This window comes from Arvicola amphibius, chromosome 6 (assembly GCF_903992535.2).
Source record: "Arvicola amphibius chromosome 6, mArvAmp1.2, whole genome shotgun sequence".
Lineage (NCBI taxonomy): Eukaryota > Metazoa > Chordata > Mammalia > Rodentia > Cricetidae > Arvicola > Arvicola amphibius.
In genome coordinates this window covers 8,587,501-8,612,466 of record NC_052052.2, presented here as the reverse complement: position 1 = coordinate 8,612,466, position 24,966 = coordinate 8,587,501, and the positions used below count along the sequence as shown (strand labels likewise).

General features: G+C 50.8%; 1 protein-coding gene across 1 annotated transcript in view; it reads right to left on the bottom strand.

The window, feature by feature from the left end:
* Positions 1-2,696: 2,696 nt before the first annotated feature.
* Positions 2,697-24,966, bottom strand: part of Tnfrsf1b (TNF receptor superfamily member 1B) — a 34,551-nt gene continuing 12,281 nt past the window's right edge. Inside the window, exons 2-10 of the mRNA XM_038335280.1 lie at positions 19,984-20,086; positions 17,558-17,686; positions 16,161-16,313; positions 15,627-15,720; positions 15,086-15,327; positions 14,314-14,391; positions 13,754-13,788; positions 10,080-10,287; positions 2,697-5,006 (exon numbers count right to left, since the gene is read on the bottom strand). Coding sequence (XP_038191208.1) covers positions 4,693-5,006; positions 10,080-10,287; positions 13,754-13,788; positions 14,314-14,391; positions 15,086-15,327; positions 15,627-15,720; positions 16,161-16,313; positions 17,558-17,686; positions 19,984-20,086 — 1,356 coding nt within the window. The 3' untranslated portion in view covers positions 2,697-4,692. The remainder of the gene's footprint in view (positions 5,007-10,079; positions 10,288-13,753; positions 13,789-14,313; positions 14,392-15,085; positions 15,328-15,626; positions 15,721-16,160; positions 16,314-17,557; positions 17,687-19,983; positions 20,087-24,966) is intronic.

Below are 24,966 nucleotides of genomic sequence, written 5' to 3'. Positions count from 1 at the left end.
TTATGTAGCCAAGGATGACTGAACTTCTGATTCTTCTGCCTCTGCCTCCTAGTGCTGGAATTATAGGCCACCCAGTATATGCAGAGCTGGGGATTGTACCCAGGGCCTTATGCATGCAAGGCTAACACTCTATCAATGGACCTCCCATCCTAGCCAAGGATGCTACATATTTGTAAAACTTTTAAATTATGTGCATTTTATTTATTGTGTATGAGTATGGATCTGTGAGAGGAGGTCAGTCAGTTCTCTCCTTCTGTCGTGTAGGTCTTGGGCCCTTTACCTAGCAAGCCAGCTCTCTGGCCTCAAGAATCCTAGAATTTTTTTTGAGACAGAGGCTCATTATGTAGTCTTGGCTGACTTGGAACTCACTGTGTAGACCAGGTTGGTCTCTAAATCATAGAGATCTACTGCCTCTTCCTTACAAGTTCTGGTATTAAAAACGTGCATCATACCTGGCCGAATGCTAAATTTTTAAACTTAAAAAAAAAAATTCTGAGCCAGGCAGTGGTGGCACCAGCCTTTAATCCCAGCACTTGGGAGGCAGAGGCAGGAGATCTCTGTGAGTTTGAGGCCAGCCTGGTCTACAAGACTTAGTTCCAGGACAGGCTCCAAAGCCACAGAGAAACCCTGTCTCGAAAAAGCAAAAAAAGAAAAAGAAAAAAATCTTTTGGGGGCTGGAGAGATGACTCAGAGGTTAAGAGCACTGGTTGCTCTTCCAGAAGTCCTGAGTTCTGTTCCCAGCAACCACATGGTGGCTTACAACTGCCTATAAGGAGATCTGGAGCCCTCTTCTGGTGTGCATGTATACATGCAAGCAAAACACTGTATACATAATAAATAATAAATCTTTTCTTAAAATTAACTTTAAAAAATTCTCTTGGGCCAGGCAGCAGTGATGCACACCTTTAATCCTAGTTCCTGGACAGCTAGGGCTGTTATACAGAGAAACCCTGTCTTAAAAAACAAACAAACAGGCAAACAAACAAAAAATAAAACAAAAAAAATTCTATTGGGTCTAAAGGGATGATTCATTCAATAGTTAAGGGTGCTCGATTTTCCTGCAGAAGACCCAAGTTCAGTTCCCCCTCACAACTGGTCTGTAACCCCGGTTCCAGGGGACTCAATACCTTCTTCTTACCTCCTTGAGCTATACACATGCATACATACACACACACACACACACACAGAGAGAGAGAGAGAGAGAGAGAGAGAGAGAGAGAGAGAGAGAGAGAGAGAGAGAGAGAGAAGGGGGGCACATATATGGGCACACACACACATACACAAAGCAAAAGTTTTTATATCTTATTTTTTTAAAATGTTATTACCAACCTCCACTATCTTTGGGGACAGTGGTTTTCAACTTTCCTAACGCTGTGACCCTTTAATACAGTTTCTCATGTAGTGGTGACCTGACCCCTAATCATAAAATTATCTCATTGCTACTTCATAACTGTCATTTTGCTACTGTTATGAATCACAATGTGAATCTCTTCTAGGCAGGATATCTGACAGGCGACCCCCAAAGAGGTCACGATGCACAGGTTGAGAACCATTGTTTTGGGGGAATCTCGGGCTCCATCAGTATTCATTAGTAAACAGAGCTGCGGCAGAGTTCCTAAAGGCAGCCGAATAATGCTCAGGTGCCTAAGAGGACTCAACTCCAGTACTACTGTCAGCTTGGTAACAATGTTCATGATGACTCACAAGTTAAAAGTAAAGTTTGGGAAGCCGGGCGGTGATGGTGCACGCCTTTCACCACAGCACTCGGGAGGCAGAGGCAGGTGGATCTCTGAGTTCGAGGCCAGCCTGGTCTACAGAGTGAGTTCCCGGATATGGAGAGCTATTTAGCGAGATCCTATCTCAACAAACAAACAAAAAGTAAAGTTTGGGGCTGGGCATGTACTCAGTTGGCTGTGTTTGCCTAGCACGCTCAAGGGCCCTGGGTTCACTCCAGCACAACACACGCCAGGCACAGTATGAAAGCACCTGTAATATAAACACTTGGGAAGTAGAGGCAAGAGGATACCAAGTTCAAGGTCATCCTTAGACAAAGTTGATGCCAGGCTGGAATACATAAGACCTATCAAAAAAAAGATTAAATAAATAAATAAAATTTGATGCCAAAAAAATCCCGGCATGTTTACACATGTCTATAATCTCAGCACTATGAGAGCTAAGGCAGGAGAATTTGCAAGTTCAAGGTGCCTGGGATGTGCAGTCAGCTTGGGAAAATAGAAAGATCCCCGTCTATAAACAGATAATTAAAAATGATAAAATAATAAGATCAACTTATTTAAAAATTTTTTATTACATTTATTGTGTGTATGTACATGTACACATGTGCAGAAGCATGCGTGTGGAGGGGTCAGAGGACAACTAGCAGGAGTCCCGAGGATCCAATCAAGTCCTCAGGCTTGCCAGCAATCGCCCTTACCCACTGAGCCATCTTGCCAGTCCATCATGAACTTATTAAAAGGGGAGCACCTGGAGAGACGTCTTAGTGGGCAAAGTGCTTGCTACTCAAGCATGAGGATCAGAATTCAGATCTCTAGTATCCATGGAAATGCCAGGCGGGCATGTACTCCACAGGCAGGCTCAGGGAATCCCTGAAGCAAGCTAGACTAGCCAAATATGCAAGTTCTGGCTTTAGATGTGAGCCCCTGCCTTAATACATTAGATGGAGAGTGACCAAGAAATTAGATGGAGAGTGACCAAGAACACCCCAAATCAACCTCTGGCCTCCACACACAGAAACACACATACATGCAAAAATGCATACACATACATACACACTACATACACATATATAAGCCCCCACACACCCTACTCCACATCTCCATCCCCCCTCCCTTCAACAAACACACACAAAAGAGAGAGAGGCTCTGGAAAGCTGTTCATCCCTCAGGAATGTGTCAGAGGTCACCACTCAAACTGTTCCCGGACCCCGGCCTCTGCTCACAGTGCCCTGAGCTGGTCTAAGCACTCAGGGATGGGTTTGCCCTACAGCCATTGCTGAGACCTGTGGTGTGGGTTTCCCAGAACACAATGAGGAGGCCAGACTTAGGTGAGAGAGTAGGAGTCGGGGGACATACCTGAAGACCAGCTGGCTGGAAGTTCCCTCAGCTGCCACAGGCTACAAGTGGGAGACGCCCAGGTTCTGAACGAGAGCAACTGTAAAGGTGGGGGCTCCAGAACCATTCGCTACATGGACCTCCTGGGCCTCACTAACATGACCCCCATCTCTCCTCACACATTGGAGGAGGGCCCAAACCAGCCCCCAGACACAGCCAGGGTTCAGTGTGGAAACAACCAAAAGCATTTATAAGCAGGAATTCTACCCAGCATACAGTGCAAACGCTCCTTAGCACATTGTGTTGGGATCCACACAAGCATGGGGGGCGCTGAGGCAACACCCAGAAATAGTCCTTTCATCCATGCTTTTGTGGCCAAGGAAACCCGAGGTCATCCCAGGACTGGCCACCAGGGGACAGACACGTTCCATAGCCTCTTCAGTCTGACGCTGTGGAGAGACCTAACCAGAAGTCTTATGTCTTGATTCCAGAGTGCTAAGTTTTTTGAGTATCCATGGTAACGAATCTCCAATTGTTTAACTACCAACTTCATATCCAGTGGAATCTGTGACCATGGAATCCAAGCACCTGAGACTGAACTTGCCTCTTAAGGAGTCTCCTGACCCCTTTCCTTCCTTGATCTGGGCATGCTAGGGAAGTGCGTTGATGGGGAAACGGGTTAAGAGTCCTTCGGCAAAATCACTGGCTTCAGCTTCTTCCGGATGGGCTGTTCACCTGATGCCACAAGCTGTTCCACAACAGACATGCACTCAGGGTCACAGTGGGTACAGTACCAAGCATTGGGGAGTTAGAGGGAGTGGTCCAGGCTGAGGTAGGAGGAGGCAGGTGGCTGCAGGGGCCTGGGAGCTCTACAGTCCCTGAGAGTCCCTGAAGGAAGGCGTGGTCTTGGAAGGGCTCATTAGAAGGCAGGGGGAGGGGGAGAGGAGCTGGAGCCCTCTGCGTGCCCACTGAAGTGAAGGTCAAAGGCAGAGAATGCAAACCAGGTGTTTGCTGCATGTACTTACTTTCTACCTATAGAGCTGGAGATCGAACCCAAGGCACGCCAAGAGGCCACTCTGCCACTGAGTTACAACCCCAGCACCCTGAAGCAGAGGAACCCTGCCTGTCAGGGCCTCTGTGCATCTGATTCTTGCATCAGAAGGATTGTGGTGGATTTGGAGGAGGTACTTCCCAAGCAAGAGTCTAGCACTAACCTCAAGGGCCCCTGTGCCCTATGAGGCCACCACTTCCTCCTTCCTGCTGGGACCGCCCTGCGGTGCCAGTGTTCAGGCTGAAGAGGTGTGCTCTCCTTTCTCCAAGCCTATGGATGAGGATGTTAGCTCCTTGGGAGGGAAAGACGCTGGGGCCTCTCAGAAGCCAGAATCAGGCCACAGCCCAGGAGATTCAGAGGTCACAGAAGAGCTAGGACTTGCTGGGACTGCCCCATGGAACACCAAAGCAGGAGTTTCCCGCCACTCTGGCTGCCTCAGCCCTCACTCGACCGGCAAGAGAGGCTGTAGAGGCTGCTAAAGGAAACGGTCCCAGAAAGAGTCATGAAGTTCTGTGGGTTGAGGCTCTAAAGGATTGGGAGTCCATTTACAGGGCGTTGCCCCTGCAGGGGTCAGGCCACTTTGGCTGTGACCTGGTCACACCATCCTTGTTGATTCGGCTTCATGCCCACATCGGGCACACCAAGGGGCCAGGGCTTCTCATGGCTCAGTGGTGTCTTTGGGATCTCCCACTGGGACTGAGAAGGACACTCCTCCTGGGAGAAGGGAACCTGCTCATCCTTCGGGGATCCTGAGGGGTCGGCATCTGGGTCCCCCACTGTGGTGCTGGTTTGGGAAGAACACTGTGAGCTGTGGTCAGAGCTACTACAGACGTTCACAATGCAGGTGACATTGACATGGGTCCCGTGGCTGCCGTGGGAAGAATCTGTGAAGCACAAGATGGGGAGGTGTGAGTCTGGGGGTCTTGGGGTAGGGATGTCTTTGCAGTTTGCTTCTTGTCCCAGAGGTAGGTTAAGATTGTGGGAGAGGGCTGGTCAGTGGTGGTGCATGCCCTCAATCCCAGCACTCAAGAGACAGAGGCAGGCGGATCTCTGTGATTTCAAGGCCAGCCTGGTCTACAAGAGTTAGTTCCAGGACAGGCTCCTAAGCTACACAGAGAAACCCTATCTCAAAAAACAAACAAAACAAAAAAAAAATGTGGGAGAGAACAGTAGACCAAGGACCAAGAGACCAAAGATTCTAGCTCACCTCTACTATGGCATCAGACACGTCATCTACCCTCCTGTGCCTCTGTTCGCTCACCTCCCAGCTGCCCATCCCAACTCTCCATATGGCTGACAGGAGACAATTATCTAAAGCAGACAAAAGTACACAAAAGTACTCCAAGAAGAACATAGCCTCGGGCTGAGGAGATGGCTCAGTCGGTAAAGCATTTCTCTTGCAAGCACAAAGACCTGAGTTCAATCCCGAGAACTCACATAAAGAGGCTGGACATGGTGGCACACTTGTAATCCCAATACTTGAGAGGTGGAGAAAGGGACACAGCTGATGTTTGCTGGCTTGGTGAGTTCCAAGCCATTGAGAAACTTTGTCTTAAAACTTTGGGTAGTAGATGGCCACCCAAATATGACACCTAGGTTGTCCTCTAGACATAGGCACATGGGTTCATTAGCATACCTGTACCTATGTGCAGAGAGAGAGAGAGAGAGAGAGAGAGAACTGTGCCCTAGCAGAGAACCCAGCATGTAAATAGGAAACAGTTATAGGAGACTGGTCATGGCCAAGACTGGTAAAGAACATTCCCTCACAACTACTGGAAAGTGTCAGCCATGACATTCACACCACCAAACAAACAAACCTATGCTATCTGCGGGGCCATTTGTAGGATGGGCAAGTCAGATGATTCTATTCTCCAATTAGCTAAATCAGATGGAATTGTCTCAAAGAACTTTTTGTTGTTGTTGTTGGTTTGGTTTTTCAAGACAGGGTTTCTCTGTAGCTTTTGGATCCTGTCCTGGAACTAGCTCTTGTAGACCAGGCTGGCCTCGAACATATAGAGATCTGCCTGCCTCTGCCTCCCGAGTGCTGGGATTAAAGGTGTGCGCCACCATTGCCCGGCTCTCAAAGAACTTTTGACCAGAAGAGATTGGGGAATATCTGTCATAAATAAAAGAAGGGAGGAGGGGGGGAGGAGGGGAAGGAGGAGGAGGAGGAAGGAGAAGAAGAAGAAGGAGGAGGAGAAGAAGGAGGAGGAGGAGAAGGAGAAGAAGAAGAAGAAGAAGAAGAAGAAGAAGAAGAAGAAGAAGAAGAAGAAGAAGAAGAAGAAGAAGAAGAAGAAATTTATGTACATATTTTTAAAGGCTGCAATGAGTGTTGGTCACTGCTTTATCTTGAGGCACCATAGCTCTTGGAGACCCTGAGTGAGAGTAACCAGGACTCCACCCATGCATCCCTCTAAGAAATCTGCATTTAGGTAATTAAAAGCACCTTGCACTTTGTCTCCATCTCCAGTCACCCTTCTGCTCAGTCAGTCAGACCCGGAGCCTTGAGCAATGTTTACGTTGTATTCCACAACCAGTCTACCAGCGACTACCTTCAAAAAGTAAGCTGAGCTTCCTTGCCTGCCCTGTGCCAGCCACACAGGCTTTCATCCCCTCTTCTAAACTGCATGATTAGCCTCTGTCCGGATCCTGACTCCTGCACTGACCTCTGCAGTTTTCCAAAGCTGGCCCTTTGAAGCTGGGAGCCACCTTTGCTGGTCTTTGACAGAGCCCCTGAAGCCTTACATAAATGGCACCCAGTCTCTTTACCCTCCTGATGTTCCAGCATCTCAGACAGGTCTTCCAACTGCATTCAGCTCCCTGCTACTCCTTGCATACGTTAGACCTCAGGGCTTTGGCACATGCTGTTCCCTCAGCCTGGACAGCTCCTGTTGCTCACAGGCCCTCCCTCCTGCCACTCAGGTGTACTTCAAAGTCCAGTTTCTCCACTAAGCCTATCTGTCCTCCCGTCTCTGGACACAGTTTATTCCTTCCCTGTCCATCACCCTGTGCCCCTCCCCACATCCCAGACCTGGAATCAAGGAGTATGGGGACTTTCTAACAGGCTAAGTACATTTTGATTTTGGTGATAGTGGGTTCTTTGGGGGTGGGGGTGGTGTTTTTTGTTTTTGTTTTTTTGTTTTTGTTTTTTATTTTCAAAACAAGGCTTCTCTGTGTATGCCTGGCTGTCCTCTAGTTCTATAGACCAGTCTGACCTCAAACTCACAGAGATCTGTCTGCCTCTGCCTCCCAAGTGCTGAGATTAAAGGTGTACCAACACCGCCCAGCAATGATAGTGTTTTAAGCGAACTGACCACTGACATTTAAACTTCAGGGGTTAGTATTTTGAAGCTCCAGGCTTGGAGGCAGAGTTCAGTGGGAAAGGCTTACCTACCATACACAAGGAGTCTGATCCCTGCACTGGGATATACAGACGCAGACGCCATTGACAGAACAAACGTCAGGGACAGTGCCCCCATTTTCCTGCCTGGCCCCTCTGGGCATCTAAGTTTCCTAAGTTGGTGAGGAGTAGATGCCAGACTAGCAGGGGGTGGCAAGAGGGGCTTGCCACACAACAGTTCCCCCAAATGTATGTCAGTTGCTGCTGCTACTGCTGCTGAGTCTCCACAACCTGCCAGGGCCAATAGCAGCAGCAGCTGGCTATTCAGCCTAGCTCCTGACTCCTAGAAGCTGGAGCGCAGGGAAGCTTAGGTGAGGATGGAGCCAGCCAACCACTCTGCTCAGAGAAACCTTAAATACACCAGAAAGAAAGGAAGAGCTAAAATCAAGGGACCACAAAGAAATCTCTATCCTGGGCCTCCACAGCACCCAAATGTCATGTAATGTCACCATGGCCTTTGCATGTTATGACAAGACATTGTGGTGGTCATGTAAAGTTACCACGGCCTTTGCGTGTTATGACCTGTGGTGGTGGGTGGGCACAGCTCTGAGGTTGACGGGCTCCCATAGTAGAGAAAGGTGTCAATGGGAGGGAGGGAGGAAGGGAGGGAGGGGAGAGTAAAGCAATGGAGAGGCCAAGGAGTCAGGGTACAGGACATCTAGGATAAGAAAGAGGAGGGGGCAGAGATCAAAGGAGAAAAGATGGGTAGACATCCTCAGGGGCCAAGGAAGAAGCCATAGTGGCACACAACGGGAGAAGGGAAGCCAAGAAAGATGAATTCACATTTCTAATGAGTACATGTATTCACTGAGCAAACACTGAGAGCCATCTGCTCTGTCCCAGGGCAGGCACAGAGAATCCTCAGATTGTACCGAGAGACCCTGACAACCTCATATGCTTCTGAGGTTGGGGACTCCAGTGGCAAAAAAAAAAAAAAAAGGCATGATTGCTTCTGTGGGTAGGCAGGGGGCAGGGTGCTGCAGGCAAGGGAGGTTGCATGGGCAAACACAGGGCACAACAGTTGGTGGAGCCGCAGAATGTGGGTGTCAGAGGAGGCCGAGTGTGGGAGGCAGCTGTGGCCGCTGGCTGACAGGCGCCAATGTGGCCACAATGCTATAGTCACTCATCAGCATGCCGAGGAGGTTCATGGCTCATCACCAGATGAGGAAACATAGGATCAAGGGATTAAGGAGCCTGCTTGGATTCTCATGGTCCCAAGGCAGTCGGGCAGCTCTGGGTGAATGACCAAATCCATGTTCATGTTTACTTTTGTTGCTCCACTGGTCAGTGTTGCTGCGGGTGGGGGTGGGTTACAAAGACCAGTAGACCTGACCTTTCCACTACAAAACAAAGGAAGTCCCAGGGTTCTGGGGAACCCCACCAGGGACTCGCTGCAGTCACTAGAGATAGCAATGGTGTCGCTGCCCTAGATTATAGGGTAAGATGCACACCATGTAAACGCAACAGGTCCCCACATTGTGCCTCTGGCCCAAAGTGACCCGCCCTCAGTGAGCTATAGTGAGTAGAACCTCTGAAGAATAGGGCTGGAGAGATGGCCCAGCAATTAAGAGCACTTGGTCTTGCAGAGGAGTTGGGTTAGATTCCCAGCACCCAACGGGTTCACAGTCATCTGTAACTCCAGTTCCAGGGGATCTGATACCCATTTCTGGCCTCCATCCATGGTGCACAGACATGCATACAGGTAAAACACCCATATACATAAAAAAATCTATATTTTTTAAAAGAACCTTGGAGGATGCCTTTAATCTCAGCACTCGGGAGGCAGAGGCAGGTGGATCTGTGAGTTTAAGGCCAGCCTGGTCTACAGGAGCTAGTTCCAGGACAGGCTCCAAAGCTACAGAGAAACCCTGTCTCAAACAAACAAAACAAATCTAGCCAGACCAGTGCTGGGCCCAGGGATGTAAGCAGGATCTTGGCTTTTGGTAATCACACAGGCCAGTAAAGGGAGGAAGAAGACAGACAATACTCTGGAAGGGAGGCATGGCCTTGGGGTTCCTGAGGAACTGCCACACTGGCAGGGGATGACAGCGTGGGGGGAAGGTGCGAGAATACTCTCCGTGTGATGTGGGAGACTTGAAACACAAGGCAGGAGTGTCTGGCTGGTGAGAGGACTGGTATAGGGCAAGGTGGTGCCGAACCCAGAATCCAAAGTGACTGTACAGCCCACGAGCAGGCAGCAGGAGTAAGCTGGGGATAGCCAAGGCTAGCCCCACGGGGCAACTCCAGGGCACTAGCAGAGATCAGGCAAGGAAAGCACGTGAACCTGACGTACAGAGGTCTGACTCAAGTTTTCAGCCGTGGGAACATGATACACACATTCCACAGACACTGCGCTTAGCACTGCGATCCTGGACTTTTCTCTGAACTAGCGGAATCTCCACCCAGGGCAGGCGGCGGCTCAGAACCACAGCTACCAATCATCACGGTTGCCAGGTGTGTTAAAGACATTTTCCTCTTGGGTTATCTTCAATGGGTAGGAGGAGGGGTCACCTGTCTGCACAGAGCAGGAGGGGGACAGTTGGTTCCTGCCTCTTACCTGAACTCCTGGAGCCCGCACAGGCCTCCTGAGTCCCTTGGGCCTCCTCCGTGGCTGTTGCCTGAGGCTGGCTCTTAGGTGCCGCCCTTCTGTCCCCAGTGCTGGCCGAGCTCTCCAGGGAGCTTCTGCTGGAACTGGGTGCTGTGGTTAAGAGATGCTGCTGCTCTAGGCCAGTCGCACCCCGGGAATTCTCATCGGGCAGGTGAAGCTAGGAGGAAGAGGGAGACTATTAATCCCCCTGCTGGGGTCTTGCCCACCTGTCACCCCGTCACCCACACTCCACAGTTTACACATTTCTGCCCACACCACACGTTGTCTCCACACCCTCAGTCCACACGAGGAAATGGAAAAATCGACTTTCGGAAGGCCATCAGTCAGCGTGGGGAGATGTCCCCAGCCTGGTAGTTAAGAGTTGAATTCTGAATCCAGAATTCATAACACTATCACTCACTGGCTGTGTGATCTTGAAAGAGTTACCTAACCTCTCTGGGCCTCCATGTTTCTGTGTGTAAGGAACAATTGTAGCTTATGTCCTCGGGTTGCTGTGAAAACTAAACAGCTGGGGATTTCAAGGACAGTTGTGATGTAAGCCCAACACAGGACTGTTTATGAGAACTTGTCAGAAGCACTGGGCGGTGGTGGCGCACGCCTTTAATCCCAGCACTCGGGAGGCAGAGGCAGGCGGATCTCTGTGAGTTCGAGACCAGCCTGGTCTACAAGAGCTAGTTCCAGGACAGGCTCCAAAGCCACAGAGAAACCCTGTCTCGAAAAACCAAAAAAAAAAAAAAAACAAGAAAAAAATAAGAGAGAATTTGACAGAAGTACCACTCACTGGGTGGCAAAGCCTGCCAGCCAGAAATGACCTTCATGCTTTTACATATTTTTAAATAGTTCCAATTAAAAAAGAAAAAAAGGATAGTAATATTCCTCTTTTAAAAAAAGTCTTAGTTGTATACATTTCTGAGTGTGTGTATGTGTGTGTGTGTGTCTTTGGAGGACAGAAAGGGGCACCGGATCCCCTGGAACTGGAGTTGCAGGTGGTTGTGAGCCACCGATGTGGGTGCTGGGAACTGACCCCATGTTCTCTGCAAGAACAGAAGGGACTAGAGGCTATGTACAGGGCTCCTGTTCAGTCCCCAGCACCACACATGCAGGGTGGGGTGGTGTATGTCTGTAACCCCAGCACTGATGGAGTGGGGAGACTGAGGCAGGGGCATCAGAAAGTCAAAGCTATCCTCAGTTAGTGTTCAAGGCCAATAGGGGCCACATGAGTCCCTGTCTAAAATAACAAAATCCCCCAAACCTAAAGTATGAGTTTTAGTACTCATAAATAAACAAGTTTGGTGCAACCGAGCCACCGTCATTGTTTCATTAGAACAGGCGGGACTAAGTAGCTGTCCCAGGGGTCAGGCTTGGTCCTCAAAGCGTAACACCTTTACCCTCTGTTCCTTCCGTCTAATGAATCAGCACAGATCAGGGAACCCTTTCTCCCAGGCCACTCACAGGGCTCCTCACCGGCCTGTCTCAGCTCCCCCTTCCCACGGTTCACCCAGAGGATGTTCTGTGGCTTCCCTGTGGCTTCTTACAGAATGATAACGGCAAGACTGTACGTGACCTGAGTACCTAGTGCCGAGTGCCATACCTGGGTCACAGCTACCTCGGTTCCTTCAGAAGCTCAGTCTAGCCCAGCGCCACCCCGGCTCTGCAGATGTGGAAATTGGATTTCTTGCCCAAGGTCATGATTAGGACACAGTGCAGTCAGCTAAAACTCACCGTGCCTTTTCTGGGTGACTGGGTTTCAGCTCTAGAGGCTTAAGACAAAATCCCTTTTCACAGCAACCTGTGTGGAGGACCCGGATATACCATTCCAAGGGCACTGTGTCCACACCAGCTGGAAAAGCAGCCAGGCCAGGGCTGGGACCTCCCCCCGATCTTCCTTCAGAGGGAGGCACAGTGCCAGGTGTAGTCTGCACAAAAGCAATAGTTTGGCTATCCTTCCTGAGGCTGGTGCTCTCTAGAGAGTCACTGATATGGTCTGGGGACCCTATCCACTTCTGCTATGGCTTCCTAGATGCCCACGTGTGTCCTGTGGCCTTGATTCCTGCCCAGTCCACGGCTTCTGACTCGGGACTGGAAGGATGCTGTACAAGCTGTCTCCATGAGGCAAAAAAAGTCCATAGAAGGTGAATCCTTCTCGGAATGACACTGGCTGATGGGCACAGCAAGAGAACCCAGGCCAGCATGTGGAAATTATACATGCTGCATCCTCCTGCCTCCCCTGGAGTCCTGCCAGCCAGGTACCCCAGTCTGGAAGGGATGGAAGGCCTTTTTAATTCACAGTCTGACCCTGGACCCAGCTTTCCCCTGTAGCCCTGCAGAGGCATTCATAAATGTCACAGTCACCAGCTCTTGAGAAGGAACTTTTCTAGCTGGCCCTCCCCATCTCTGCCTGTGGCTAGAGTCAAGCAGAGAAAAAAAAAAAAAACCCAAAGGTCACAGTCACCTCCCTGCTCAGAGCTACAAGCTGCAAGCACAGATACCATCATAGCCTGTGACTCAGGCAGGGGACCCACTGAGTGAGCACCAAGGACCTCAGTTTACCTGACACTGCCTACATTTCTGGGCCTGAGCCTGTTATGCAGAGCTGGGACTGGCAGAGGCATGGCTGGTTCCTGTAGGCTTCAGAGCTAAGGGTGTCTCTATGTGTAGGGTCATGTGGGCATGCCTGAGAGAGGCCCAGTAATTGCATGCTAGGAATTGAGATCCATTCCTAGGTTTATGTTCCAAGCCACGCCCATCAGCTATGCTACCTCAGGATAGTTACTTAAGAGTGTCTGGGCCATGTGTCCCAAGACTGTAGAGTTGGATGCAGTACTCACACAGGTTGGGAGAGTCTGTAAGACTTCAGCACAGCGCTGGCCTGAGCACAGTACGGACAATGCTAAACACGAGGCCATGGGCACAACTGGGGCAGCGTGGATGAAGTCACTCACTGCTGCTGCTGCTGTTCTAAAGAATCCTCCTTTCCCAGCCCTCGGAGGAGGGGCTGAGTCACTCACTGCTGCTCCTGCCTGACAGTCTCACGCTAGCACAGATGACACTGCCACTGGGCTCCCGAGAGGGCTCTGAGGCAGGAGGCTGGGAGGGTACAGGGCAGAGCAAAGGGTGGCATCTAGACTCTCCAACTCCTGGTGACCAACCTTGGAGAGCAGGCCCTGCTGGGATAGGCCTGTGTGAGACAGCTTTGGAGGTGTCTGCCAAACCCACCTGCTCAAGGGGTTGAGCCCCAGGACATACCATAGACCTAACTCTTAGCCCTTCAAGAGTGATAGCAGCTCTTAAGTCCCGTTTCCTCTGCTACAGAATGAAGAGTGGGGGGTGCCCTACTCATGGGGACCAGTGAGGAGCCGGGCACAGTTCAGGAAAAGAGCCTGGCTATGCCTAGCCAGGAAAGAGCTGGCCTGTTTCTTCTCAACCAGAATGTAGCAAGACATTGGCTGGCTCTGATGGAGCATTTAAAACTCCTGATCTTCCAGCCTCTACCTGCGCCAGCTATCGGGATTACAGGCATACACCACCATGCCCATCCATCCAATGCTGCTTATATGATGACCCAGCACCCTAGAAAAGGAACCGGAGGAGGAGGACAACAACGACCACAGAGGGATACTCACCACTTTGGCTTCTCTTTGCAGGCAGGAGGGTTTCTCTACAAAGAAGAGAGGGGGACAAGTCAGGAGTAGGGCTTCTTCAGCTCGTCTATCCTAACAGACACAGCGTGGCTGGGGTGGAGCTGGTGGAGCCAGCACAGCCCAGGGAGTAGCTGCCTGCCAGGTAACGCCCACAGAGGAGCCCATCCTATTCTTAGCAACCCGCCCCCCTCTGCAAATGTCCCTCCTGTCCTCGGGCCCAGCCTGTGCTGTAGCCTTGCTTCAACCACACTCCACCCACGGAGATCCAGGCCAGATCACAGAATCCTAGAGACCCAAGGTTTTCTGTAAAGGAATCCTGAACTTCAATTCCCTGAGATAGCCTTGACATTACCTTCTAGTGGCCAGGTTAGAGGATGTACCTTCTTCCCCAGACTCTACGCTCCTAAGGAACTGCAGTCTCCTGATCCATTTGAGTTTGTGATAGTATAGAGCTCTGTACCAGTCCCTCCCCCATCCAGGAACCCAGAAAAGCAGTGAGGGGAGCAGGGAGTCTGGAAGCAGGAAGGAAGCAGAGCCCTTACTTTTCTTCTGCACCAGGATGAAGCAGTTCACCAGCCCTAACACCAGCAGGCCCAGAGCTGTCACCCCAACGATCAGACCTAGGAAGAAGGCAGGGTACTCAGAAACAAGGGTGCCAGGTGGCTGGGGCTGGGGCTGAGATCCACAAGTCCAGCCCGAGGTCCTCAAATTCAGGGGTGAACCAAAGATAAACATCCGTGAAACACATGCAGCCAGAGGGCCATAGTCGGGGGCTTCCTTCCAGCTTGGTGCCATGCTAACCCCAGGAGGGCAGCCAGAAACACTGCCAGTCCATAGTCTTGTAAGCCACATGGGTTCATCAAAACCAGCAACCAGAACTTAGGTTCACATTCATCCCACCCAGGGATTCGCTATGACAACATCAGGCCTTTGGAGGCCCAACTCCTCCACACCTGGATCTGCTCTGAAGGACAGAGCCCAGGCTCCCAGGTTCACCCACAGGGAACCTTCGAGAAGCAAAAAAGGAGGAGAGAAGGAAGGAGAGAAAGTGCCTCTTTTATACTTTATTTTATTTTTGTTGGAGACTTAACCCCAAGCTAGTCAAGCACTCTCCCACTGGGCTGCATCCTTGGCTCTTTATTAAAAGTATTTTTATTTTGAGACAGGATCTGACTAAGTCATCCGGGTTGGCCCTGAACTCCTTCTGTAGCCCAGGTTGGCCTTGAACTTGCAGTTCTCCTGTCTCAGCCTCCCCAGTAGCTCAGACTGTGGTCTTGCAAGCCAGGATGGGTCACTCTGGAGACAGGGACTTACCAATCGGAAGAGAGATGCCACCCGTGGTACTAGATTCAGTTTTAGGGGAGGTCTCTTTTGTCTCAAAGAGAGAGACAGTGGGTGGAATTTGGCTGTGCTCTGACTCTGGCTCCTGGGGTTGGGATCTTGTGGGCTCTGGCTGAGATATAGTGACTGCCCGTGGGACGGTGCTCAGAGCTGGGGACTCAGGTGCACAGACTGCATCTGCACTTGCATTTCCAGGAATGGCAAGGATGTTACATCTGAGGAAGTAAGTATTTGGTCAGGAACTCACAGAGGACAGTGAGCCAGGTTGGAGGACAAGGATGTCAACAATCAAGTATTGAGGACGAGTCATGCCTTCTTAGCAGCACCCCCTCCCACGCACACACACTTCCACCCAGTCACCCTATCCTGCCTTGCCTCCTCCATGTCAGGCTCCTGCTCAAATCATCCATTGTTTGACCCAGAATCTAGTCCAGGAGACAAAGGGTGACTAGCCGTCCTACATCCTGGGCCCCAGCCACCCAGGGGTCACCCTCCCTGCTCTCTGAATACTCACCTGCGGTGAGGCTTGCACATATCTGTGGATGAAGTGGTGTCAGAGAATGTCCCCGGGGCACAGGCCCTGCACACCACGTTCTCATTTGCAGCTCCTTGGAGAGAAAATCCAGACCTTGTCACCAACATGCATACTTCATGCAACCAGTTGGGGAGTGTCCTAGCACTGGGGCCACAGCTGTGTCTGCACACATACACACACACACACACACACACACACATCCATGTACATACATGCCCACACATGTACACAGACCTGCTCTCCAGGGTTACCTTCCTACCCTGTCTGATTTCTTACCAACTTAGGGCTTTATGTGACTCATGCCTGGATCTGTTAGACCCTAATGTCAGCAGGTGTCTAACCAGGCGAGCAGGTTAGACACTAATGTCAGCAGGTGCTTAACCAGGGTGCTTAACCAGCACCTAACAGATGACCTGGCAGCCACTGGGCCGGTTCCTAGGTGAGGCTGAGGGGTTGATGCCTGTGACATCTCAGGAATGTTCATGTGGGAAACAAAGGGGGGAGGGTCCTTACTCGCACTGGCCACTCCGAAGCCGGGACCACACTTGCTCAGCCTCATGCACTGTCGACAGCTGTCAGCTTTCCCTGGCAAGGCGCAATACATGTCGGCTTTGCAGGTGCACACTAGGTTCTGCTGTTTCGTGCAGTTGCGGGTCACCACCTGGTCTGGAGGAGGGAAGGACAGCCAGGGTCATTTCTCCTTCCACTCACTTGCTCTGCCTTCCCTGACAGAGCTGGTAGGTCCCTCAGCATCGGCCCAAAGGACCCTGCCCACAATATCCCCGGGGGCCATTGTCTGTACTCCCAGCTCCACCAGTATGAACACACGCCCCTGCTCTCCTCGGTTCTACACCCTCAACCTGACATAGAGATGGCTCCGCCCCTCCACCCACCACAGAGATCAAAGGAGATTTGGTGGGCTCTAGAAGGAAAATGCCATCTGTAAGTGGCCAGGTAAGGTGTCACACACATGCAATCCCAACACTGGAAAAGCCAAGGCCAAAGGATGACTGTTAAGTTTAAAATTAGCGTGGGCCTACTAGAAAATTCTAGGCCAACCTGGACAACTTAGTAAAAATCCATCTCAAAAAAACACGGAAACAGTCGAGCGGTGGTGGCGTACACCTCTAATCCCAGCACTCGGGAGGCAGAGGCAGATGGAACTCTGTGAAGTCTGAGGCCAGCCTGGTCTATAGAGCTAGCTCAGTTCCAGAACAGCCAAGGCTACACAGAGAAACCCTGTCTTGAAAAAAAAATTTAAAAAAAATAAACAAAAAAATCTAAATTGAAAGCTGTGTCTGGGGGCTCAGGCCTGTAAACCCAGGAAGCTGAGGCAGGCAATTCATAAGTTCAAAGCCAGCTTGAGCCACTGAACAAGATCCTGTCTCAAGAGTTAAGGATGGAAGGATACAGCCTAGAGATGAAGCACCACAGGCCCTATGTTCAATTCCCAAAAACTGCAAAGAAAATTAAAGTTAGGGGCTGAAAGATGGCTCATCAACTAAGAACACTGGCTATTCTTGGGTTCAGTTCCCAGCACCCACATGGTGTCTAACAAAGGTCTCTAACTTATTCCAGAAGATCTGATGCTCCATTTTGGCCTTCATGGGCACTACATGCCAGCAAAAATACCCATACACATACAATAAAAATAAATAAATCTTTTTAAATTAAAAAAAAAAAGGTCTGGGGATTGTTGTAGCTCAGTTAAAAAGTGATTGTATTACCTGCATGAAGCCCCAGGTTCCAACCCCATGAATACATACATGTGGTAAAGAGCTGTCTCCAGCCACTCAGGTCCCAGAAGATGAAAACAACTGGCTCATCCACCAGATAACTTCACCCACCTTCCTAGGCTGGAGGGCTAGTGACCGGGGAAGATGCTGGGACCACCCGCTCAGGTCACTCACCACGGTCACAGCGAGAACCGCAGCTCAGGCACTTGGGAAGACGGTTCCAGAGTTCGGTGTACGTGCCCATCTCACAGTTGGTACACACGGTGTCTGCGGTTTTGGTGCATAAGTATTTCACATGCTGGCCTGAGAAGACAAGGGTCCCAGGGTTCAGAACCCTCGCCAGGAAGTTCCTTTGATGATGCGTCAGTGCCCCCAGGGACTCAGCGCTCTCTATCTGTCTGTTGGGCCCTCACCATCTCCACCTCTGAGCTCACCTTCCTCTCTGCCCTCTCTGGGCGGCTGAAACACCACCACCAGGAAAAGCTACTGCCAGCCAGTAACACTGGAGGAGCAACTGCTTTGCCAGCGCCTGTCTTCTTGATAGCTGCTTAAAACCCTCTACCCTGCTGTACGGAGCATAGGGAAGAGGTGGCAACAGCAACGTAGATGTCGTGCCGGGTAGCCTGTCAGAGCCAAGGGCACGGTATCCCTGAAGGTCTGGGGGATGGGAGAACGCCAAGGCAAACTTTTAAGGTGTCTGTTTTCTCTTCTTAAGCCAGCTCCTCTCCCTGTTCCTTTTCTGCCAACTTCACCGCTAATCTATTTATTATGTATACAACATTCCTTCTCTGTGTGCCTGCAGTCCAGAAGAGGGCACCAGATCTCATTATAGATGGCTGTGAGCCACCATGTGGTTGCTGCGAATTGAACTCAGGACCTCTGGAAGAGCAGTGAGTGCTCTTAACCAATGAGCCATCTCTCCAGCCCTGCTTGTAACTTCTTAAAGACACTCTGCTGGTCAATAAAAAAGCCACTGTTCGCTGTGACTGTGGAGGGTGACATGCACACATGCTCCTGTGTTCCTACCCACTGGGTTTCAAGCAAATGGCACAAAGCCTCCGGTAAATAAAATCTGAATCCGTCATGGTGACTCTGCTCATTTCGCTTAATCAAACGTATATTGTTGCCGGGCGGTGGTGGCGCACGCCTTTAATCCCAGCACTCGGGAAGCAGAGGCAGGCGGATCTCTGTGAGTTCGAGACCAGCCTGGTCTACAAGAGCTAGCTCCAGGACAGGCTCTAAAGCTGCAGAGAAACCCTGTCTCGAAAAACCAAAAAAAAAAAAATGTATATTGTTATTGTTGTTGTTGTTGTTGTTGTTACTCTGTGTGTGTGTATGTGTGTGTGTGTGTGTGTGTGACCTGTTTTCTACTTCCACATTGGTTCAAGGCATCAAACTCAGGTCATAAGGCTTGCATAGTAAGTGCCTTTACACACTGAGCCACCTCAGCAGCCCTCCTTCGTCATCCCTGTCTCCCATCACTCTCTTCTTTTACTCTGGACCATACATACCAACCTCGAGGTTCCCTGAGCTCACTAAACAGGCTCCTACGTTGGGGCTTTCCACTCACTTCCTGGCCACTGTTTCTGCATGCTTGCGTGGCTGGCTCTCATCCCTCCTGCAGGGCTCAGAGAGACCTTCCTGGACCACTCAGCCTCACCTGGAGCACATAACCTTGCCTGTCTCCATCAGCCTTGTGTAGCCTTCTCTCCATCAGAGCACCCCCTGGCCGACAGCACCACAGTCTCTCTTAGGCAATGTGTCTGTCCTCCATTAGAGAGCAACACGGGCTGGAGAGATGGCTCGGCAGTGAAGACCACTGGCTGCTCTTCCACAGGACTGGTTAGAGCCTCAGCACCCACCTGGTGACTAAGAACCATCCGTGCTGCCAGTTCCAAGGATCTGAGGCTCTCTTTTGACCTCCAAGGGCACTGTATGAATGTGGTGCACAGACATACATGCAGGCAAAACACCCATATGTGTAAAATCGAAATAAATAAATCTTACTTTTAAAAAAAGAAATAAAGTAGACTCCACGAGGATGGGGAGCAGGAATATCTGCCTGGCATCCTGCTATAATCCCAGCAGATTGAACACACAGTAGGTGCATTATGAATACTATTCAAGTGAGGGCATAGACTTGATTGGCTACTCAGCACTGAGGGCCAGCTACTCATTGGGGCTAGGACTCAGATACACCATCTATGAAATGGGCACACATTCGTTCACTTGATAATTATGTACAGACACCTCTATGGGCCAGTCATGTGCTAGGAATTCCACAGGGACCAAGCTACAGTCTGTACCCTAGAGGAGCACACAGTGGGGCTAGGAGAAGTACCAGGCCATCATGGCAGTAAGGGGCAGGCTTCTTGGGCAAGGAGACAGGATCTAAAATGTAGGCATGTATTATCCAAGAGGGGACATGGAGAAGAGTGCTGAGCAGAAGGGACATCATATGTAAAAGCCCAGGGCGAGATGATTAACGTATGTCCCTAGAAGCAGCCCAGTGGGAACTAAAGGCCCTCTTCCGCATGCCTGGACAAGCACTCCTTCCATGGCACCACCGTCCAAACACCCAGCCTCTCTCTGCCTCTCACCAGGCGGACACGCAGCGCAGCACAACTGGGCATTCTTGTTATAGTATTCCTTTGGCTTCTGGCACAGGTCCCCAGATTCTGACGCATAGGGTGTCAAGGTAATCTGGAAGAGAGCAAAAGAGGCGGTCATCAGCACAGTGACTCTGGGCTCCAGGACACCTGTCACCAGGCTTCACGGATGGGTTCTTGCTTTGGGGGAGGAGGAAGGCTTGAGAGAGTAGAGTCCTAGCCTCTTCCCTTGCTGGCTCCCTCTTCAGCAGGACACAATGCCGTCTGCAGGTGGAGGGGCTGGGCCAGGGAGTGGGTTACATTAGGCCTTCCCTCTTGCTGGGCCAGTCCCAGTAAGGTTCAGAGAAGGTGCAGTTTCTAAAGACAGTGGCTTTGGTCACAGTGATGAGGTCCTCCACTCAAAGCTGTTCTCCTTCTAGGATGCCTGTCTGTCTGTCCCTCTGTCCTTCTGGTTGAGGTCTAGCTCTTCCCAGACGTACCCCCTGACTACATTGTAGGTTCTTCCTCCTCTGGACTCTCTCTACATAGATGTGCCCCTTCTGACATTCATGTCATTGCTCAGACATGGCACCATGTTGCCTTTGACCCACATCCGTGCATATGCACGCAGGAGTGCCCACACATATTCACATGCTGGCACTTATGATGCAGAGGGAAGAGCCAGTGGCCTTGCCACCTCTAGACCCAAGCTTCTGACACAGGCCATGGCAGAGCTGCCTCAGGAAGTTAATACAAGATGGAAAGCAACCTGTGTGCTTCCTCACACAGGTGCCGCAGTCCTGTGGGCTGGGATGGTCTGGACCAGTAAGAGGTCCTGGCCCTCCTCAGACTCCCCCTGCCAGGCCAATGGCCTCAACATTGACTGACAAGCTTCCAGCTCAGAGGCAATACCTTGTCCCCAAACCAGGACCAACGCCCATACCTCTTGGCTGGCAACCATGTGGCTTTGTGGCCACATCCTGCCACCCCACCCTCTTGCCTGAGAACCTTCTCCCGTCACAAGAAGCCACACCTCAGGCTCTGTTTCCTGAAGAACTGAGCCTGAGATGGGTGTATCATTGCAATTCTCCAACAACCAGCCAACACGGACTATGACCGCTGTAGGGAAAGGAAACGGGGTTATAAAGAGGGCTTATCTATCACCTGCCTAAGGTCCCAGAGCCAGTGACAGAGATTTGAGCCTGGCTCCTGTCTGCCTCTCTTGCCCATGTTTTCAATGGCTGTGCCAAGTACCTCCATTGAGAAACCAGCAAAGCCAGGAATGATGGGAAGGAGGAGCTCAAGAGATGGCTCCATGGTTAAGAGAACTTGTGACTGTTGGAGAGGACCTGGATTCCGTTGCCAGCACCCACGTGGCTGCTCACAACTGCCTGTAGCTCCAGTTCCAGGGGATCCGACTCTATCTGAGTCCTGCTGGCTCCCTGTATGCGTGCAGTGTACACACACACACACACACACACACACACACACACACACACACACACAATCAGGGACATTTATATTTTTTGCTACTTTTCTAAACAAATAATTATGAAAGGCAGACAGGTGGGGAGGAGAGGAAATACAAACAGCACCCACGTGGCACAGAACCAGCAGTGAGAAACACAAGGCCCTCTCTCACATCCCCAAGGAGCCCGGGAAGAATGCAGCAGCAGCAGCAGCAGCAGCAGCTGTCACCACTGTGCCTGTCCCAGTACCCTTGACGCCTGCCTGAGCTCCAGCCTTCCTTCCAAAAGATGGGATGGCAATCTGAGCCTTCAGGGACAAGCATGAGCTAGCCACTTCTGCAAGCATGTGACCTCATGAGGAAACACAGGAGTGGATCTCCAAGTGCAAAGAGGGTGTGCACACACACACACCCAGCATCCTTGAAGCTCCTGCTGACGTCACCTAAAAAATGACCAGGGAATGGTTCTAGGTCAAAGTTGAGGACTGGTTTATACTTTTTATTGTACCAACAGGCTTCCATCACACGAGCAATAGGAGTTCAATGAACATTCATTGGATCAGTAACCATGGCAAGTCCTCCTGCCTTCTCAGATGAAGGTAGAGTCAGAGGGGCAGGGTTTCACTTTCTTTTTTTCTTTTCTTTTCTTTTCTTTTCTTTTCTTTTCTTTTCTTTTCTTTTCCTTTTCCCCTAACAACTGAATTGTTTTATTTGCATGCATTGCATTTTATTGCATTTTTCACTCATAGTGTATTTGGGAAATGTAACATCACAACTGAACTATTCAATTGTTTAAATATCATCTCCGTTAGAAATTACTCTTATGAAAATGGACTTGGAGCTGCATAGATGGCACAGTGGTTAACAGAATTTGCTGCTTCCGTAGAGGACCCAGGTTCATTCCCAATGCCAAGAGGCTCGCAACTATCTGTAACTCCAGCTACAGGGGTTCTGATGAATTCTTCTGGCCTCTACAGGTACTTGCACCCACACGTGCACATATATACACTCAAGCACACATACAAATAAATTAAAATAAGCTGTAGATCACAGGCAAATGTCTCCACCTCTCTGGACTTCAGTTCCTGACTGAATAACTCCATGGGGGCAAGAGAGATCCACAAAATATCTACCAACTGCCCAGCAATGGCAGTAAACAAGTCAGAGAAGGCTATAACACTGGGCTCAACCGGTCTGGATAGACTGGTCAAACGCCCAGGATCAGTGGGCTGTGGCTCTGCCCTCCGCCTTCCCTCCACCTCCATCCCCAGCACTGTCTGGGGAACATCACTAAGCTGTCCTGTGGCCAGTGGCGTGGTCTCAGCAGCAAGTGACACGTGTGTTGTCCCCTCAGTGTTCTTCCTTGTTCATCACCAAGCCACTCAGTGACAACAGCTAGAATCCACCAGGGGTCATGACTCAAGAGACTGGGGTTCCCTGATGTGGACAGTCTTCCGCTCTTCTGGTCCTGCCCCTGGGCTCTACATGTCTCATGAGACCCCTGGCCAAAGTCCACACATGCCTTCGGAGTGTGTCTCCTCTGCAGGCCACCACCCAGAACCTGCCCTGGATGAACAACCCAATGCAGGCCCCTACCTTGTTTCTATATTCATCCAGTATCCCCAGGTGGGGCGGGGGCTCTGAGGCTGCAGCGTGAGCTATGCTACCCAGAGCCAGACAGAAAAGAGAGATCAGAAGTTGTTACCCTGAGCAGGGTAGTAATTCCAATGTCATTTTCTGAAGGAGAGATCCTCACCCTGGGCACCAGGGCCAAGAAGCCTGAACGGAAATGCACCTGCCGTCCTGGCCTGTCTTTGTCCCCCAACAGAGCCAGCCTCTCCAGGGAGGTCATGGAGGCAGCTGGGTGGGAAAAGTCTCAGAGTCAGCCATGTTGGGTACCCCGTCTGAAAAGGTCACTGCAGCTCCTTCCGGACAGGGGCGCACACAGCCAAGTACATGCACACATGTGCACGCACACTATCCTGGCACGTCCCCCTTCCGTTTCACAACAAAAGGATCCACTGGGGCTGAGTACCCACTACAAGGGCATTCCACACTGCCTGGGGCCTCGCTGCCTGTGTCCAAAGCAAAGAAGTGCTGGTTACTCCCTCTATGCCTGGGGGGGGGGCCCTCTGGGCTAGGGAGTCATACTGCTCAAAAAGAGAAAAGGAAAGATAAGAAAGAACTCTCCCCAGGCATAGAGAATCCTCTGCTGGACTCCATCCAGTCTGGTTATTCCACCCATGGACAAAGTAAGATAAACTAGGAGAAGGGAATGAGGAAGGACACACAGAGTGAAACTCGGGGAACCCTGAACCCCAGAAATTACAGAGCCATAGCTCCTCTTGCACCTACCAGAAACAGAATGCCAACATAGATGGCCTAAGTGTCCCCCACAAAACTCCCAGGCTAGCCTTCCTCGAGAAACTGTCATTAACTAAGTACCTTCTCCCTTCACCCCACCCTTTCCACTTCCTCAAACAGCAGCCTCCCTCGCCACAAACGGGCTGGGCTGTCGGTGGCTTGGATCCTATGGGAACAGTATCCCTGTCAGTCCTAGAGTTTATCCCCTCAAGTGTCCTGAGTGGTGGTAATCAGGGGAATCCCTAATTCATCTGGAGCCTGAGCAGTTTCTAGTGGCCCAGAGAATGGTTGATTGGCTAGGGGACAACTTCCTGCCAGACCCAGAGGGCCTGATGGGAAAGGGCCTTGCCTCAGCCAAATTGGACTGTGTTACTGACCCGCCCATGGCCTTCAGCTCCTGCCTCTCAGGGCCCTCCTAGTCCCCAGCTTCACTACGAATAAGATCTCTGGTGCTTTCTTCTCGGCCATGTGCGACCCGAGCCCCAGTAGCTGACATGGGACTCAGCCCTCCCTCAACAACAACCTTGAGACCTGTTTATTCTTTTGAACAGAGAAAAACAAAACAAAACAAAACAAAAAAACAAAAAAACAAACCACAACCTCGTCAGGGCTTAACAATGAGGAACAGAAAGCCCCTGCACAACGCAGAACGAAAGGTCACGCCTGCACGGGGAGCTCCCCAGAGCCCCAAAACATAGCCCTGGGAGCTGGTCCTCAGGGCCACTACAATGACCATGCAAACTGGGATGGGGGTAGGGGGGTGGGGTCAGACAAGTCCTGAGATTCATGGGGCCGGGGAAGACTCCAATCTTCTGCTTTGAACTGGAGAAATGCAGATCTCCCCCCACCCGCAGTCTGTGGGGTATCTGACACCCAGGAATGAGGAAGTGAACCCAACTGCTCTCTACGCTGTCAGCATGTTTACTTGAGCCAGTTGTTCAAAAGACAAAACCCCAAACAGGGGGTGGAGAGGTGGCTGTATCTTTAATCCCAGAACTCAAGAGGCAGAGGCAGGAAGATCTCCGTGAATTCAAGGCTAGCCTGGTCTACATAGAAAGTTCCAGGACAGTCAGGGCTCCATAGAGAGACTCTGCCAGAAAGAAGGAGGAGGAGAAAGAGGAGGAGAAGGGGAGGAGGAGGAGGAGGAGGAGGAGGAGGAGGAG